The sequence below is a fragment of the Lemur catta genome, chromosome 7, assembly GCF_020740605.2.
Source record: "Lemur catta isolate mLemCat1 chromosome 7, mLemCat1.pri, whole genome shotgun sequence".
Lineage (NCBI taxonomy): Eukaryota > Metazoa > Chordata > Mammalia > Primates > Lemuridae > Lemur > Lemur catta.
In genome coordinates this window covers 59,986,483-60,006,273 of record NC_059134.1, presented here as the reverse complement: position 1 = coordinate 60,006,273, position 19,791 = coordinate 59,986,483, and the positions used below count along the sequence as shown (strand labels likewise).

The 19,791-nt window shown below is 46.2% G+C and overlaps 1 protein-coding gene across 8 annotated transcripts in view; it reads right to left on the bottom strand.

Annotated features, from left to right (window-relative positions):
* NUMA1 (nuclear mitotic apparatus protein 1) overlaps positions 1-19,791 on the bottom strand; it is a 66,064-nt gene that overhangs the window by 13,689 nt on the left and 32,584 nt on the right. For all 8 annotated transcript variants that reach the window (XM_045555564.1, XM_045555562.1, XM_045555561.1 and 5 more), the window contains exons 2-13: positions 15,913-15,986; positions 11,342-11,427; positions 7,376-7,455; positions 6,207-6,289; positions 5,503-5,583; positions 4,682-4,769; positions 2,845-2,959; positions 2,173-2,330; positions 1,796-1,913; positions 1,594-1,711; positions 1,103-1,243; positions 25-147 (exon numbers count right to left, since the gene is read on the bottom strand). In XM_045555564.1, the coding sequence (XP_045411520.1) occupies positions 25-147; positions 1,103-1,243; positions 1,594-1,711; positions 1,796-1,913; positions 2,173-2,330; positions 2,845-2,959; positions 4,682-4,769; positions 5,503-5,583; positions 6,207-6,289; positions 7,376-7,455; positions 11,342-11,427; positions 15,913-15,954 (1,233 nt within the window). In that variant the 5' untranslated portion in view covers positions 15,955-15,986. The remainder of the gene's footprint in view (positions 1-24; positions 148-1,102; positions 1,244-1,593; positions 1,712-1,795; positions 1,914-2,172; positions 2,331-2,844; positions 2,960-4,681; positions 4,770-5,502; positions 5,584-6,206; positions 6,290-7,375; positions 7,456-11,341; positions 11,428-15,912; positions 15,987-19,791) is intronic.

The following is a 19,791-nucleotide window of genomic DNA, read 5'->3' as shown; positions in this document are numbered from 1 at the left end:
CTGGCTGCTCCTGTGTATTCCTACCTGCAAGATGTCACCCAGCACCTCGCCCTTCTCCTGGGGCGGGTTCTCCTGTAGCTGGGCCAAATGCTCTTCCAGCTGTGAAAGTTTTCCCTGAAGGATTTCATTCTTCTCTTCAAGGCATTTCTGAGAGTAAATAAGAGACTTGTGTGACCAGACAGAACAGGCACCATATTACCCCATAGGCCCTCAGGAACATCAACAAAACATGTGACCCTACCATCTTGTTACCAAGATTTCCTTTGGCCCTGGCTTAGAAAAAGTCTCTCAAAAACCACAGACCTGAGACTGAAGGCTTCCTGGCCCTTGTTCGAGGGCTGAATTGAGTCATTATGTGAACTGCCTACTTCTTCTCCATGCTGGGTTTACTTCAAATTTCCTCGTCTGAGGAAATACACCCTTCCTCAGACAAGTCTTGACTCCCAGATTATCCAAACAAGCATCAGCTTAAAAATATCCCCTGGGCATCCACACCAGCTGCAACAGCAGCCGCTGCAGCACCCTCAGCCCCCCGCGAACTTCCACCCCTGTTCACTAAGCACCCACCACAGGCTGTGCTGGGGCATCTCTTGAGTTTCTAATTCACCTACCAATGTGGGAGGTAGCTATTACTATCCCTTTTACCGAGCAGGCACCTGAAGCCCAGATGCTAAGGGCCTTGCTCAAGGACTAAATGGTTATTAATAAGTGGCAGAGTTGGGTTCTTATTAATGGCAACAATAACAATAGCAACTAGTTCACCGAGAGCTTACTTTTACACCACACAATGTGTTAAGTGCTTTATATACATTATCTCACAATAGCTGATGAGGCAGCTACTCGTTATCATTCCCATTTTAGGGGAAGGATGCTTAGAGAGCGAGACTGACCGACTTGTCCAAGATCCACACTGTGTAAACAGCAGAGACACATTCACAGGTGCACTGGGCTTTATGCCACACTTTCCATTACAGTGCTGTACTAAACCCTAAAAAGAAGTAAGCCTAATTCCCAAAGGCCTGGAAGAGCAGAGTGGTACGCTGAGCTCAGCTTTGCGTGTGTGGTCAAGAGGGGGGGCCCTGATGCTCCGGCAGAAGTTTACCTTGTCCTGCAGGGCTGTGCTGAGCTCCTTCTCCAGCTGGGCCTGCTTCTCTGCCCACTCCCGAGTGGCCTTGCTGTGCTCCTCTGTCAGTTCATTGAGGGCACCCTGGAGTTGCTGCAGGTGACTGGCAAACTCCCGCAGCTGAGACAGACAAGCGCGGATCCCCATCACCCAGGGTCAGAGCTGGCACCACCACTGCCGTCTGCTCCCCGAACCCCAGGGACGAGTTGCCTCCAATTACCCTGCCAACCCTCCCCAAGCCAATCACAATAATCCCACCCCAAATTCAGGACTACAGATCAAAATTTAGGGCCACAACCCAGTACCCCAGCAGCAGCCAACTGTGGGATAAGGAAAGGGGTAAAGTATGCAGGTCTTTGGAGACTGAAGCATAAGACGGTGCTGGGACACTCTTCTCAACCTCGGGGAGACTTCCAGGCCACCTCAGCCCTGAGGGGCCTCCATGTGTAGCCCAAGACCCCACCACTCACCTTAAAGGAGAGGTCTCCATTCTCCTCAGAAAGCTGGTTAATCTTGCGATCCATCTGGCTCTTCTCTGTCTTCAGGTCCTGGCACTGCTTCAGGGTCTCATGCAGCCGCATGGTGAGGCTGTGAGGGAGAGGCACAGTGAGAAGAGAGTGTGGGCCCCGAACTGGGTGCAGGAAGGGGCTGGGAGGGAAAGCAGGGCTCTACCTCTCATTCTTGCCCCGTAGCTCCTCGAGCTCCCTGGGCTCCAGTGGGCTGGCCGCCTGCTTCTCATTCAGCAGGGCCAGGCGGTCAATGCGCTGCTGCATCACGGCCATCTGTGCATCTGGTCCGGAGCGGGGGAGGGGGAAGGAGAGTCAGCACGGAACTATGGGGGAGGGAGAGGGTGGGCGAGGCATGTGGTACCCAACGGAGGGAAAAGGAGGATGGGGTAAGGACAGAACCCAGCTTCCAAGAGGCCTGACCTTAGGCCCAGGCCTGAGCTCTAAGCTCCAGGGCCAGTAGAGGGGACAACATGGGAGGGTAACGGGACATCCCGCAGGCAAATCCATTCACACACATCTGCCGCTGTCCCGGGCACCCACCCTTCTCAGTGAGGAGCTTGCGGTTCTCAGCCAGCTCCAGCTCCAGCTCATCCCGGTTGTTTCTCTCATCTGCAAGCTGCTTCTTCAGCCGTCTCATCTGGAACTGTGGGGTCTGCAGGATGTCACCCATGGGTGAGGCTGGAGAGCCTGAGAGGAAGCTGAGGAAGGAGATGGCCCAGATGCCATGGTAAGAACCTAAGATCTGAAGCGACCAGCAAAGGGCAGGGAAGGGGGTGCAGGGGTCTATGGACGTGCGCACTGGCTGGGAGGCCCATGCACCTGGGTTCTCTTTGCAGTGCTACTTCATGCCTCATGACATGACCTGGAGAAAATGTTTCTTCTCCCTCTTTCACGCCTTAATTTCTTTGTTGGGGCAAAAAAAAAAAAAAAAAGTGATGTGTTCTCCTTGCCTCTGCAGAGATGCCCTGAGAGAAGGGGATTTGCTGAGAAAGGGTATTCCATAAACAGGGAGGCCTTCGGCCCATGACAGACCCCAACCAGTTTCCTCAATTAGTACTGGGGTCAGGTGAGGAAACCCCAGATCTGTAGGATACTCCAAGCACTCTGTGATGATACACATCTCTGGTCAATGGCTTAGCCTCTAGAATGCAGGGATGTGAGGACTGCATGGATGCTGAGGCCCCATCCCAGGACCAGAGGCCCAGGACATACTTGTTCCCACTGGAAGAGGAGGCAACCTTCTGTAGCTCTAGGAAATGAACCTCCCTCTTGGCCTGGTGGCTAGGTGGGGAGAGCTCTTCAGAGAAGCAGGTAGAAGGAATAGGAGCTAGGGATAAGAAGACAAACCAAGAAAGGTTAGTAAGACGGTGAACAGACTTGCATCTTTACACAATTTGAGAACTCACCTTAGTGGGTGTGAATCTACGGACACTTATACGTAAACTACAGAGGGAGGGACTGGGCAGAACCTGAAACCTGGTGTCTGGGTTATCCAGAGGTCAGTGTCCCTAATCAAAATCAAGTGCGGGGCTTCCATTTCCACAGGGCATCAGGGCTCAGACAGCGCAGTGGAGGGAGGGTGTCCTCCATGCTCAGAAACTGGACCACGTGCCCAAGCTTTTCCCTCAAGCCAACACTGCAGAGACAGCTTGGGAGCCCTGAGCAGGCTCTCCTCATAGTCCCCAGTGACTTCTCACATCAGAGCCACTGGCCTCCTTGTAGGACTCTTCCATACTGATACCTCACACCACCAACATGCCCTCTTTCTCAAACCTTCTCTTCCCTTGGTTCCCATGACCACTTGTGCAGGACTCTCCTCTAATCTCCCACTGATAGTCTCCCCCATCTGTTCCTCCCACCTCCACCCACCCTCTAAGCTCCCCAGATTCTGACGGGGCCTCCTTGCTCTGCCCGTGGTGCCCACAGCCTCAGTAGCCATCCATACACTGACTTCTAAACCCAGGGCCCTCTCCTGCATTCTGGACCCACATTTCAACATCTCCACCTGAAGGTCTCACTAGGAACATCTAATTCATTGGCTACAGGAGAACTGCCTAAACCTACGTCTTACATTCCTGTCATCATTAGCCGACCTCTTCATCAGGAGACTGGCAGAATGATCACTCTGTTGCACTGCCAGTTAAGACATTGGATTCCTTGTCATATTTACCGGTTCATGTATCTGCATTTTTTTGCCTTTATGAAGGAAAAACCCCCTTTTTTAAAAAGACTGTGTTTTCAGGTTCTAAGCCTAGAATAGTTTTTATTTAAAAAATAAAAAAGAGGCTGGGCGCGGTGGCTCACGCCTGTAATCCTAGCACTCTGGGAGGCCGAGGCGGGTGGATCTCTCGAGGTCAGGAGTTCGAGAGCAGCCTGAGCAAGAGCGAGATCCCGTCTTTACTAAAAATAGAAAGAAATCATATGGACAACTAAAAATATATATAGAAAAAATTAGCCAGGCATGGTGGCGCATGCCTGTAGTCCCAGCTACTTGGGAGGCTGAGGCAGGAGGATCGTTTGAGCCCAGGAGTTTGAGGTTGCTATGAGCTAGGCTGACGCCATGGCACTCTAGCCTGGGCAACAGAGTGAGACTCTGTCTCAAAAGAAAGAAAAAAATAAAAAAATTATCCAGGCATAGTGGTGTGCACCTGTAGTGCTAGCTACTTAGGAGGCTGAGACAGGCAGATCACTTGAGCTTAGGAGTTTGAGGTTACAGTAAGCTATGATGACGCCACTACATTCCAGCCTGGGCAAGAGAGTGAGACCCTCAAAAAAAAAAAAGCGTATATCAGGGAGGTGATCAAGGAAAAACTAAGAGCAGACAGGACCACTTATAAATATCCTGGCAGCAAGGAGGAACTCTGTAGGAACTAGATGATGATAGCATGGCCCAGAAATCGACCTACTCCATTACACACACTTTTCCTAAGCACCAACTCTGTGCTTTATGCTGGGGACAGAAACAAACTCCCACTGCTGGGACGACTCAGGGTCCTAGCAGTCCCCAATTCAGAGATGTGGGGATCCCTGGGAATATGTCCTTACTCACCCTTCTGCAAGAAGTTCTCTAGGTCCTCATTGAGGTTTAGCCCATCCTCATGATCCAGTACAAATTTAAGAATGGCAGCTAACTCAGCCTGGGTGACAAAAAGAGAAAAAGAGCATCGCTTAGGTGCTAAACAGGCCTCTGGAAGGATGGCTGCCAGGAGCTCCACGCTGGCAGCACCGGTCCCCATTCTCCTGAGTCCCGGGAGCCTGCTGGATCCCATCCCCCTCTCAGGCCCGGAGGCTGAAGCCCACGGCCAAGCCAACAACATTCAACTAGAGACACGTTCATCCCACTTTCCCCCTTCCCTTCTGCCTCCCCTAAAGACACACCCAGGTCAGAGTTCCTAACTGACTTTACTCCTGACCACAAGAAAAGTAAATGGGTAAGGAAAACAATTTGGTCAGAAAGCTTTTATATATAACTATGTTGGCCTCTTCCAGATGACCCTTCTAGAAGAAAAGAGGAGATAAATGGAGTGACAGTTTTGTATAAAACACACACGTACACATGTATATATGAATAGAGAATAATTTCTCTGTATTATCCAAGCACATACTACAATTAAATATATACACATAAGAAAGGACTTGGAAGTATATCCTTTAAATAGTTAGCAATTATCTCTGGGAATGAAATTATTGGCAACTCTTATTTCCTTCTTTATGCTTTTCAGTATTTTCCAGATTTTCTATAATGAATGGCTATAATTACTATAACCATATTTTTAAAAAGAACAAGATACACTATGTAAAGAAAGACAAATGGGGTGAGCTGAAGCACAGGCTAGGCCCACTAGGTGGGGTGGAGGCACAAGGGCTTACCTGAATCTTATATTCAAATTGTTCCCAGTCCCTAGGACTTTTGGAGCTCATGGTAGAGTGATATAAGAGCAGCATGGTCATCTAGAAGCCAAACAAGAGGTGGTCACTGAGTGAGGCTGTCTCTCTTTTCAATGACCCCATTCTGGGTTATTCTGGGAACTCTGAGCTGTTCTGGAGACTGTTCTAAAACTCCTCGAATTCAGCAGCCCCAGGCCACCATCCTTAACAGCCCCAGGAAACTTTTTGTTGTTTTTTATTGAGGATAAAATTTATGCTGTGCAAAAAGCCAGGTGCCAAGATTCCTGCCTGGCTAAATTCTTGGACTCATGGAACCCTGGGTGTGAAGCTAAAGGCACCCTTTATAGTCCAGAAACCACAAACAGCAGAGGGAATGAAGCAGACTGAGCTAGACAGAAAAATATGCTGATTGCTGGGTAAGCCTTATTCCTGCCAGGTCTCCACAGAGTCCCACAGTAATGGTCTAGTAAACCACTGTTTGTCTTTTGATCTCTTTGTCATAAGATTGTGGACTCCTAGAATCCTTGGGCTAAATTAGCCTCTGCCTAATTAGGACAAGTGGCAGCCCAGTCCTACCTCCAACCTCCCAGAGCCCCTGACACCTCCCCTTGGGTTAAGAGAAGGCCCTGCAGGTCCCTCAGGTACTGCCCTCACACCCACCCCCCAGTCTGGTATTTCACAGGTACCTTGGCCAGTTCCACCTCTGACCCCTCCATCACCTTCTGCACAGACACCAGGCATTCTGGAGAAGAGGGATGTTTTCGATTTTCTGCAATAACAATGTAGAAAGCAGGGTGAACTTCCTGGGAACCTGAGACCGCAGGACACTTGAATCTGAGAAGCAGAATGGCTATCTCTGATGGGGCTATGAGATAGATGTAAGGCTCTTTATTCCTATGTCCTCTCTCCCCTGACTGACACTTTTCCATGTGAAGTCAGTTTGATCGTGGGTCAGTCCAAGGGCTACGGGGACAGTATCAGAAGAAATCAGGCTGGGAATTCACAACAACTCTGGGTCATGGCACTGCACTCTCCCACCCACTCACCAACTTCCACTTAGCACCACAGAGAAGGAGCCCAGAGATTCCAGGTCATTCCAGAGTCCTGTTTCAACCAAGGTCAGAGAGGAAGCCTGCAGCTGAGTCAGAAGAGGATGACTGGGCACATCTGGTTCATATGCTGCCACAGGGTCTGGGCTCAGTTACTAACACCTTGCTCTATCTAAACACAGTCTCACCTTTCCTATAATTCTCTTAAGGTGGAAATGGCAGATAGCTCCCATGTCAAAGACGAGGACTCTGTGGTCCAAGGCTGGACAAGGGCAGAGGAGCTGACAAGCACTGTGTTAGAAGCTTTGTGTGTATTCTTATTTATTCCACCCACCAGCCTGAGAGCAATTATTATTATCTCCATATTAAACCCAGGAAACCCATGTCCAGAAAGGTCACACAAGCAGTGAGAAGGGTCAAGATCTCAATCTGCCTCTGCCCCTATACCTGTCACCTAAGCAATTAATTCAGAGTTATCTGTGGTGACATGAATCTTTCCCTCTCTTCTGCCCTCTCAAACTGGGAGGGACAGGAGTCCAAGGCGCTAAGTCCCAAAAAAGTGACCCTCTGGCTCTACCGGGATCTCTGAGGTGGGCTCTGGAACTGAGGGACACTCTTCTTACAGCAACTAATGGAGGCATCACAGCCCTGGGGAAGCTGCCCCAGCTGTATCTGTCTCTGTGCTAAAGAGTAGGGAGCCTTGAACCTTTTCGCCTTCAGGCACTCATGAACTGATTCCTCTGGACTCCCAAGTCCCACAAGTTGAGGAAGCAGCTTCTTCCCCACTAGATAAAAAAGGTGCTTACTCTGCAGAAAACTGCACACAAAGTCCAGTCTTGCTGGCACCGGCTGCTGCAGGATCTGCTGCCCCTCTTCAGTGCCATGGCTGGAAAAAGAGCAAGTATTAGGACCAGCGTACTCAGCAATCTGCCTCCTTGCTACTGCATTACATACTACCTCCCCTTCCTTCGGGGCTCCGTCTAAGCAGGGTCTGGGCGAGAACCAGATCAGATCCCAGAGGCAGGTGAGAAGCTACCAGGACACCATCTATCCAGATGGAACTGTGTGGCGGCTGAGCAGCGGGGACTTGAGGCATGCAGTTCTGGAAAAGATGGCACTCTGCCATCCTTTTTGCAAATAGGAAAAAGTTCTGTGGGAAGGGGGCCAAGAGGAGATGGAGGTGGCACAGGTGAATGGGAAGCTACATTAAAGCACCTGGAATGGCTCAACTATAAAATCTCAGGAGGCCTGGAAAACATAGCCAGAGTGAGAGTGAGAGAGGACCATGGGGGGGAAACCAGGTCCAAGAACTGAAAGAAAGGGAGGAAACAAGGCTCCGAAATGACAGGGCAAAGTTCCCACACCAGGCTGAAGGCGTAGATGGTGAAAGCCGCCCAGAGGTGAGGCCCTTGACGGAGCTTGCCTATCCACTGGAAGGGCAAGCGAAGTGTGACGAGAACCATGGGGACGGAGGCAGCAGGGGGAGCCCTTGCACAGCCCGGGGACCAGGCCGCTGGCTGCTCTAGCTAACTGCAGTTCTGACAATCATCTCACTTCTGAAATAGGTGAAATAACACTTCAGGTTAGAAAGCTGACTTCTCTGTCTAGGCTACAGTAGGAGATACTGATTAAAGGGCCCCCTGCGCCTCAGAACCCAAACTGTCAGGTCTCAGCCAACTTTCTGGAGGGCAGGGTAGGCCCAGAACCTTCCGATGCCAGAGACATCCTGCAAAGGAAAGAAGTATCCAAGCCAACACCATGAGTGTTACCTTCCCCGTCTCCCATGTGACTACAAAGGTTCTTCCAAGTGGATCCCTCACAAGAGGCATTCTGGGTAGCCAGTGTGAGATCAGGGACTCCTGCAAAGCCTTGAGGAGATGCCAATCTCCTTATGGACTCTCAAAGGAGCCATCTTCCCAATCTACCCACAATCTGCAATGTCGTGACTCCTTGGCCTTAGTGTAAGGCAGTATTTACCTAAAAGTATTACATTAAATAAAACTAAAAAAAGGTTCTCAGGTTAAATGTTTGAGAAATGCTGGGTTAAACCAAATTGATCAGGCCACGTGCAATGGCTCACGCCTGTAATCCTAGCACTCTGGGAGGCCGAGGTGGGCAGATTGTTTGAGCTCAGGAGTTTGAGACCAGCCTGAGCAAGAGCGAGATCCTGTCTCTACTAAAAATAGAAAGAAATTATATGGACAACTAAAAATACATATAGAAAAAATTAGCCGGGCATGGTGGCACATGCCTGTAGTCCCAGCTACTCGGGAGGCTGAGGCAGGAGGATCGCTTGAGCCCAGGAGTTTGAGGTTGCTGTGAGCTAGGCTGACACAACGGCACTCTAGTCCAGGCAACAGAGTGAGACGTTGACTCAAAAAAAAAAGACAACAAATTGAACATTTTCTTTTTTTTCTTTTTTTCTTTTTGAGACAGGGTCTTGCTTTGTCACCTAAGCTGGAGTACAGTGGCCTCATCACAGCTCACTGCAACCTCCAACTCCTGGGCTCAAGAGATCTTGCTGCCTAAACCTCCTGAGTAGCTGGGAGTACAGGCCTATGCCACCATGCCCAGCTAATTTTTGTGTATTTTGTAGAGATGAGGTCTTGCCATGTTGCTCAGCTGGTCATGAACTCCCAGCCTCAAGTGATCCTCCCACCTTGGCCTCCCAAAGGTTTAGGATTACAGGCCAGAACCACTGCACCCGGCCCAAATTGAACATTGTCTAAAGAAGAGGATATAACATACATTATTTCCTAAAACTATTTGACCTCAGAAGATCTTTTTTCCCACAAAGCCCCTGGTATAAGTTGCATGGAACATGCTTTGGAAAATGCTGGTCCTAGAGAAATCTAGTCCATCCTTTAAGACTGTTCAAGTCTCGTCTCTATCAGGAAGCCATCCAGACTACTGCCGGTCATGCCTCCCTCGTCCTGCTCAGGTATTCCTACGGCATTCATAAACACAACTGCATCGTTTACAACAGCCCACTCTCTAACTGTACTAGCTGAAAGCTAGGAAAATATCAGGTGCTCAGTATACATGGGCTGACTGACGCCTGAGGGATGCCTCTTACTGGGAAGAGCAAAGGTCAACATCAGCAAGACAAATGTCAGGTATCTAGGTTTTCAAGCAAAATACCTCCACTAAACTTTGCTATTCAAGCCTCATAGTTATCAGAGATGTGACAGCCTTTTTGCTTTAGGCTACTCATACACAGAAGAACAGAAAGGGAAGCTTGTCAGAGGGGTTAAAGCCAATGAATTTTCCCATAGAGAAGGGCAAGTGACAAAGGAGACAAGGCCTGCTCAATTCCCACAGTTTCTATCTTCCCACCAACCTTGCCATCCTCCACTGCCTTCCCCTGAGAACGAGACTGCTAATTTAGGTTGGCACCAGTAGCAGTAGCAAAAATGCAATAGCCAGAACATATTAACCAAGAACAAGTGTCTTCCAAAAGGAAGTTGGTCTGCATTGTCCTGGATCTGAGATGGAGGTTAAGGTTAACCTGGAATTTGTATAGCCCCTAACCCCTGCCAACCCCCCAGCCATGGCAGTCTAAGGTTCAGGCAGCACCCTAGAAGACAACTTGAAAAATGAACATCCTTATTTTTGACCCTCCTTATGAAAATTTCCCACCAGGTTATAAACCTACAGTGGCTAAATCAATAACAACACCCATCCTTACTCCTGGACACATCTACTGTCTTGTCATCAGCCAAGGAAATTTATCTCTTCAAAAGCAAAAGCAAGGTTGGGCATGGTGGCTCACGCCTGTAATCTTAGCACTCTGGGAAGCCGAGGCGGGAGGATCACTTGAGGTCAGTAGTTCGAGACCAGCCTGAGCAAGGGCAAGACCCTGTCTCTACTAAAAATAGAAAAAATTAGCCAAGTATGGTGGCACATGCCTATAGTCCCAGCTACCTGGGAAACTGAGGCAGGAGGATTGCTTAGAGCCCAGGAGTTGGGGGTTGCAGTGAGCTACAATGACACCAGGATGACAGATTTAGACTCTGGCTCAACAACAACAACAAAAAAAAACAAGGCACTGAACAGCCCTCCTCACAACCCCCTACCCCTTCATAATAAAAATAAGAAAAGAAGGCTGGGCGCGGTGGCTCATGCCTGTAATCCTAGCACTCTGGGAGGCCGAGGCGGGTGGATCACTCGAGGTCAGGAGTTCGAGACCAGCCTGAGCGAGACCCCGTCTCTACTAAAAAAATAGAAATAAATTATCTGGACAACTAAAAATATATATAGAAAAAAATTAGCCAGGCATGGTGGCGCATGCCTGTAGTCCCAGCTACTCGGGAGGCTGAGGCAGTAGGATCGCTTAAGCCGAGGAGTCTGAGGTTGCTGTGAGCTAGGCTGACGCCATGGCACTCATTCTAGCCTGGGCAACAAAGTGAGACTCTGTCTCAAAAAAAAAAAAAAAGAGAGTTGTGGAAGACTCCTGCTGAGATAAGAGGATGGGGAGCCTGAGAGTGGACTCTTGGAACAGTGTGAGATCGTGGAGTCTTGGAGGATCTCCTGTGCGAGAGTGAAGAAGCCTTAGGATGGGACAACTGGGAAACCTGTCTCATACAAAGGCACAGTAACTGAACGATAAGGTCAATGTGTTCTTACCTCTGGGCCCCACCCTGGCTTATGACATCCCAATCTAGCCTGTGCTTTCTGGTCACAGCGATCGCCCAGGAAAGGGAGCAAATGCAGCCCCCACCCCAGCAGTGAGCTTGCCTGAGAGGCTGGAGAGGCGTGTGGTGCATACTCACATGCTGTCAATGATCTTGACGAAGATCCTGCAGTCCTGGAGCTGCAGCACAGCCTCCACGGGGTCAGCCACGCGCAGACTGTTCACCTGTGAGCCAAAGGGAAGAGCCTGGTGAGACTGTTATAAATGCCAGAAGCAATGTGGTTCGCTCCCTTTCCCAGATGTTGACGATTCTCTGCTCGCTGTGAGTGCCTCTGGTTGTAGGCTATAGGAATAAAGGAACAGATGATTCTAGAACTTTTACTTTCGGCAAAGGAATGCTATTGCATTCACTCATCCAGTGAATGCTATCCAGTTACTGCCACCTAAAATGCTACCATCAGAAAGTCCTTCCTTTGGCTTGAACTAAATAAAAGCCTAAATTCTCCTAAGACGTTTCAGCATTGGTGGCATGCTTGAAATATAATTAGGCCTAAAATGATTCTGGAAGGCAAATCAAGAAACTGCACCACCACTGCCTCTAGAGAGAGGAGCTTGATGATAAGTAATCTGAGGTGGGAAAAAGGAAGGCTTTTTACATTATAATCCTCTGTAGCTCTTGAATGTTTACATTATAATTCTTTGTATCTCTCGAATTTTTATATTATAGCCCTTCAGGGCTCTTGAGTGTTGAAATTCAGTTCAATATTACACATATGTTATACACTCCCACACAGATATAAAATTCGGTTATTAGTTTTTTTATTCTTTTTTATTCTTTCTGGACATAAAACTTTGGCTGAGGGGAGAAAGGAGAAACAATGGGGGAACAAGATAATTAAAAAAAGCTGGGTGGGGGAGGAAGGAAGAAGAGCTGGGAACCCCAAAGAGAAACTTCTCACTTCTGATTCAATTGCCTGTTCCCTTTCTTTGGCTGACGGCAAGGCATCCCTCTAAATCAGTCTTTACCACTAGAAACTTCACCAGGGGTCACATGCAAATGAATCAGGTACACAGGTTACTCCATAGGCGTACACGGTCGACTTCTATAGGAAAGCCTCCTGGATTCCATAGGCACTAAAGTTCAGAAGTAGCCTGCACTGAAGTTTACTTTTTTATTACCATAGGAAGGAAGGGCTTGCTAAGTTAATTAATCACATATGCAACATTAAAAGGAGAACAAGACTTAGCCTGCTTAAGAAAGAAGGTATTTTTAAGAACTCCAGCATAGTGGTTCTGTGCAAACCACCAGATTCTATTGCTTATAAATGTGTTCTCTATATCTGGGCTGGGAGCCCACTGTTATAAATTTTAGGCCCAGCTCCCCCACTAACTTGCCAGGAACCTTTGTTATCAACTTTATTTCTCTCTGTGCCTATTTTCCCTTTTGTCAGATGGAATCCCTACCTTATCCACTTCAAAGGACCAGTGTGGGTTCAAATGGGATTAAGGATGCAAGAACACATTAAAAAATACAAAGTACTATAAACACAAGGCACTATTATAGTTAATAAAATTAAAATAATGACATAGATACTGTTATTTCTTAACAGTTAAATTAGCTGCATGCACTGTAGAATTAAGAGGATTAAAAAAAATCAGTAAGTCAGCTACAGAAATGACAGTATTTATTTCAGTTAAATACTTTCACATTAAAAATAGCTTTTAGATGGATCTAAATTAAAATAGGTTAAATTTTTTTAAGTGTGAAATATAAAATATGACCTCTCATTGAAGTCTTAAAGACAATATATTTATACCATCTTTTGAAAAAGGTTAAATCGAATTGGTCAGGACAGGTCAGTGTGAGTTTTCTAGAAAGATTCTGAAGCAACGTGGTTCGCTAGACTAAGGTCCCTTTTTACCTGCTGAAAATGAAGGGACTGCCAAGACATAAGCATCCAAAAACCATATCCATTTAATACCTGCAATCTAGGTAAAACTTTCAAGCTATAAATGCTGTTCACTAATAAGACTGAAAAATCAAACCCATTAGCTGACTTAAAGTGTCTTCAGGAATATGGAGTCATCACTTATGCCAATTAAGTAATAGTCCAGCAATAGTTTCTTTTGTGGATGTAAAAATATGTTTTCTTCCTATGAATTATTTTGCTTGCAAGTGAGAAATCATTTAAAAGTTGAAGTGGAAAAGCTCCTTCCTCTTTAGCAGGATATAAAACACGAGAGTGAGGCTAGTCGCAGTGGTGAGCAACTACACTTTCAAATTTTAATGCATCTTCATTGTGATTTTTGAGACAGGCATCTAAGTATCTGCTGTTAAATAAAATTAGTCTTGTGTCTCTTCTCTATAATGGTAGAAAAGTCACTGAGATGGAAGGATCACTTGTGCCCAGGAGTTCCAGGCTGCAGTGAGCTATGATTGTGTCACTGTATTCCAGCCTGAGTGACAGAGCAAGACCCCATCTCTTTAAAAACAAAAAAAATTATGAGAGTGAGGATCAAACACAGTGCATAACCCAAGAGCTGTCTGTAAGTTTTCTAGGGTTGCTTAAGGTTGTCAGATTTTAAAATTTCCTTAATTAGATTATTTATTATTGACTGCTGTTTATAGAATAGTTTCAAGCTATACTTCAATTAAAATAAAATATAAATTTATTTTTTACATTATAAATTACTGAAAATCCATGGCTGGGCGCGGTGGCTCATGCCTGTAATCCTAGAACTCTGGGAGGCCGAGGCAGGAGGATTGCCCGAGGTCGGGAGTTCGAGACCAGCCTGAGCAAGAGTGAGACCCTGTCTCTACTAAAAATAGAAAGAAATTAGCTGGACAACTAAAAATATACAGAAAAAATTAGCCGGGAATGGTAGCACATGCCTGTAGTCCCAGCTAGTCGGGAGGCTGAGACAGAAGGATTGCCTGAGCCCAGGAGTTTGAGGTTGCTGTGAGCTAGGCTGATGCCACAGCACTCTAGCCCGGGCAACAAAGCCAGACTCTGTCTCAAAAAAATAAAAATAAAAAATAAATAAATAAATTACTGAAAATCAAGACAAAAATACAAAACTCCCATTCATTCTAGTATTTTAATTCATGTACTTTTAGCATTTTGATGTATCTCTTTCTAGACTTTTTTTCCTAGGTAATTTTTTTAAAAACTACAGTCGTAATTATCATGTGTGCATGTATAGTCTATGCCCCTCTTTTCATTAACATAACAGAAGCATTATTTCATGCTACTAAAATTTACTTAATTGTATAACTTTTGGTTTAAATTGAAAAATTCTTTTACAATACTTATCTTAAAAACTTTATCTTAAAAAATTAAAAAAATTCTACAAATATTTTAATGTGTTTGTTGTAATTTTTGAAAAAAGTATACAAATATCTCCTGTTAAAACTAGTCTTATGTCCATCCTCTGTAACAGTGGTAGTAGTCACTGTAAAAATAAGCCTAGAACCTAAATAAAAAAATAGAGAAACCAATCGATGTAAAACAACGTGGTATAAGAGCCCCCAGTATTCATAGTTATCCCCATTGAACTAGAGACATAGCTCATGTTCCCTTGTAACCCAACCAGCCTTTTTTCGCCAGGAGATGGGGAGGGAAGGAGAAGGAAGAGAAAATGTTTCTAATACAGATATAACACATTGAAATGTAATATAAATATAAAATATTAAAAAATGCAAAACTGAAAATTTTTTTAAGCTATGCAAAACTGAAAATTGCATCCATTTCAGAAACTGAAGACACTAAGAATGAACATTTTGTATATTAAACATATATTTCCTGACTAGAGATTTGATCATGATTAAAGACAACCTTTCTTTATTAAATCTACCTTACTTAGAAATTAAAAATTCATTTTCTTTAAAATATTCTCTAAAAACAAAATTTGGCTCTTCAACTGGCCCTGATTAATCAGTACTCAAGGTGAATACTAAAATACCCTGTGACAATTAGCATGCCTGGGAAATATTTTAAATATGAAGAACTATTATTTACCGAGATATTGTGCTAAATGGTTATATGTGTATATGTGGGCACATGTGCACACTGAATTATTTTTTTAACACACGTTATCTCATTATCCTTGTACCACATTATCCTTGATACCACACGAGGTATCTGAATTTTAAATTACCCCCATTTAGAAAGGAGGATGCTAGGAGGCTAACTTACCCTGGTCACACAGGGGCCAGCACTATGATTCTATGCTGGGCTGAGCCCGAAGCCCACGCTCATCACCACCACACTCCACGGCCTCCTCTGTTTCTCTAGCTTTAAATATCCAATGCTCATTATTATTTTTTTCATTTGCCATTGTCTCTGGCAGAAAATATAGAAAAGACCTAGCAGAAGGATTTGGGGGAAGTCATCACGAAGGCAACAGGAAGACAATGATAACATATAGAAACACGGTAAGGAGAGCAAGGGGACCCTTGCGCCCTGAGATTAAAGGCCTTTGAAGACCACACACAGTCCCTGCACACGCCAGTCACTAAAGTTCAGCATCAACCCTTTCAGTCAGAAAAATGCAAAGGAAAAGATTTCTGTGTTGTCCAAAGGAAAACTTTATTTACTTAGCCTGGAAATGAGAAGACTTTACATAGCCCTGGTTCCTAGAAAACTCCTCTCCTGATCTCTCAAGCTTCATAGAGAAGTATAGCAGACAAGAAAAAGGAAGACTACTCACCCAAGAGAGCAGTGCGGCCGCCCGGGTGGCATGGAGTGTCATCTTGGTGATACCAGACAGTCACCCCAATGCACCTGGAACCCAAAGAAGGAAGAAGAGCAGTTAATTATAACAGATATCCATGATCAAGAAGGAGAGAAATGGTTCCATTTACCAGCTCTGAACACTTAAATCACTCTCACTTAGCACTTAATCCACCAAGGCACTATGGGAATTTTGAGAGAGCTCAGAGTACACATGAAAATTACTACAAAGCTCATCATGTCAGAGCTGACAGTAAAGAATTTTGCATTTAATTCAACATCCACCAGCTCCCACACAATCTTTCAGTTCCAAAGAAAACACAACATTCAAAGCTGGCCTTCAAGCCTACTCTTTGGGACATGATGTCCTTAAACACAGAACAGAGTTTTTCAGATAGACTGGGTCTGAATGCTGATTTCATGTGACCATGGTCATGTGATCTTGGACCAGTAATATAACTTCTTTTAGTCTATTTCTTCATCCACAAAATGGGATCCACATATACCTCTCTTAGTTATTGTCATGCTTAAAGATAAAGCAAATAGCACAGTGCCTGTGACATGGTAAGTATTCAATAAATAATCACTATTCTTAAGCAGAAAGGTTGATTTCTGGCTCCATCTACAGGTACCCAAATTCTACTTAACTAAAAATAGCCAAGTTCTTGGGTTCTCCAAATTGTGGATGTTTATCTTCTCCACAGAAATGTCAAAGGCAGACATGGTTCAAATGGGGAATTGGACATATTTAAACCTAGGTCTCTGGATGAGGCCAAGTCGAATTCTGGAGGAGATCTCATGACACATTTAATGAAAATTAGGCACCTGTCCTGGTATTCTTACCCCAATTTCTTTTCCCATTGGGAATCTCTCATCTGCCTGCCAACCTACCCAAGAGACCACAGACTGGATGCCCAAATACTTGCCAACATCTCCTAGCAGCACCTACAATTCCCACAAATCTCCATGGGCATATCAGCCCCACTCTCATCTCCTGCCACAGGTGCTCAGTTTGTCACTCCTCTAGAAGGAGGATAAGAATAGTTAAGAGCCATATCACCTATAAATGTCCCCACATATTACCTTCTCCAAGGTGTGGGTTCTGTGGAACCAACATTTGCTAAGCATCTTCTATATGCAAGGTGTGGGGAATAAAGAAAGACACCAATTTTGCCCATAAGGCGCTCACTGTCTAGTAGGACAAAGAGATACACAAATGTGATAATTCACTCCCCATCAACTCTAGGTCTTTCTTATCCAAGTGTACTCTGCTTATCAACCAACGAAAAGGCATTTATTTTCTTAGTCCCTATATATGCTCATTTTATGCTGGACGCTACATGGGAAATGGGAGACAATGCCATGGTCCCTGCCTTTGAAGGGCTTACAGCAGGGTGAGGAGTAAAATTAAAAATATATGAAGCACTAATAGAAGAAAATAATTAAATGCCAAATAAAACTAAATGCTAATTATAATTAGGTGCTCCCTGACCCTGCAAAACCCAACATGATTCCACCTGTTATACCAACATCACAGTCTTATAAATGAACCAATGCACCTGGGCTTTGGCAAGAGCAAGTGAAATAGTTAAGGGCACTCTCAGGAGGGCAGAGAAGCTAAGGGGCCTATGTGTTCCTCAGTCTTGGATGACCTTCACCAGTATGGCCTATCCATGGGCACTGACTGCCTACTTCTGGGGCCAGGTAAGGATGAAGGCAGATGGCCTCAGCTACTGCACTGCAATAACTTTTCTGGTGGCAGGTCAGCCTAAAGCTAGAGGGACCACTCTTGGCCCTTGTGATGAAGGCCGCAGTAGCCAGATGCTCATCTGGAGCTCCTTAAAAAAAAGTCTCTGAGCTATTCGATAACAAGAGAAATGAGGCCCAGATCACCTCCCCCTCATCCCCACTGCTGCCTATAGACCTGCAGTCCTTTTGATGAACCTCCACACTTTATTTGCAACCGGAGGTAGACCTTGCCCCTTCTGAAAGATTCACAGCTGTGCTGCTAAAAATGTCCTGAGGTTTAACCAACCTCTTCTCTTTATCTCAGAGGCAAAACATACAACCCTCAGGTCCTCCCAGGAGAGCCTGTCTAAAACTAGTTCCGCCACTCAAGAAAACCAGTGTCAAGGCCAAATGCCCTTTTCTGTGCTCTCCAGGCAGAGAAATAGGAATTCGATACTCAACACTAAGAACTCCTGAAGGACCTTGTTAGCTCAAGGCCCACAAAAGGGGCACTTTCTCAGAGATAGGACATCAGGGTGAGAGCCTTTAGGACAGCCCAGACATTCACTCTTCTCTGGGTAATGAATGATGGAGGACAGTGGTGTATCTAGTCCTCGGCATTGGGATTATAGCTTTAAGCAGGCTTTGGTTTGGAACCCAAGGGCTCCCCGCCAGAGCACCATCCTCCCACCCTCCCCCTGAAATCTGAGGCAGGCCCCACCCACAGAAGACCGAGTGATGGTGATGGAAAAACAGATCCCTGCGATTGTAGCTTGGAACCATTTCACAGAAGGATCTGTTGAGATCCACCCCAACTTGATCAGGCACCCCCATATAACACCTACTCAACAGACAAAGAAACAAAACCCCAGAATGCAGGCCAGGCCCTCTGAGGGCACCTTCAGAGTTCCCACCTACCTGGTTCTTTGAGGAAGAAATGCCCCAGAATCCAAAAGAGAGGCTTCAAAGAGCTGGTAAGGCACCCTCTCTTTCTCTCGGTCTCAAGAAGGAACCAAGACTCGGAAGCAGCCGCCTTATAACACTTAAGGCCCTGCATCCTCTCTGCATTTCCCAAACGGACATAAGGAAGCTCCCCCACATCAGGACCAATTCCCACATGCACCATAAGCCTCTATGTTCCCAGAAAAGATACATCAGGACAAGGAAAGTGACACTCAAAAGAGAAACACAGCCACCTGGCCTGCATCCTCTCCGGATCGTAAAGAGTTAAAGCCTCGCCATGGTTCCCTACCAGGGCTGAAGCTAATGTAAACCACCTGCTCAGACACAAGGAACAGGACCAGAGGGTCAGGTTGCTGAGCTCTGGGGTCTGTTCTGAAAAAGCTTCAGTTTTAGAGGTAGACCAAGCGATAGGCCAAAGGCCAGGGGGGTCTGAGTTGCAGCAGCACTCCTCTCCTTACCCTGCCCCTGGCCTGAGTGCCAGCTCCTTTGAGACTGCCTCTCAGCCAGTTATTGCCCACCTGAACACCAGCCCTATCTCAAGACAACACCAAAGTGACCTTTGGTCCCAGAGAGCTGCTAAACTGTACTGATCTCTCAGCTCGTGGGCCCTTGCCTTCACTGAACCCTCATTCTCTTAGTGCTAACTCCCACTCAAGAATTTCAGGGTCCAAAACCCATACAAGCTCCCATCTCAAAGGGTCCTTCCCCGAACCCCACACCCCTCTCTACGCAATAGTTTCAAAGGCCCACAGACTTACAGCTCACAAAGAAAATGGCTGCCCATCTGCACATCCATGCCCAATTGCAAACCGTACCACCACTGGCCTTGAGCCCCTGCCTGCTGGTAGCCATAAGAATTTCGTGTTCTGTGCCCCTTTCGGAAAGAGATTTCTCGCCATCTGAGAGACACCCACATCCAAAGAGTGAAAACCCTGACCATGGGGCTGCTCCTCTAACTCTGAGAGGGAGAGGTTAAGAGGCACAGGTAAGCAAGCACCCAGACCTCACCTGGCAGGTTACCCCAGAGGGGCACAGCAAAGGCCAAGCCATCTTGCCACGGGCTAGTCTGCTATAAAAACAGAATGGGAAATATCTTGCTGGTGTACCCTCTGGCTCGGAGAATGGAAATGGCCAAAGGACCAGCAGCCCCAAGAGAAGCCATGGA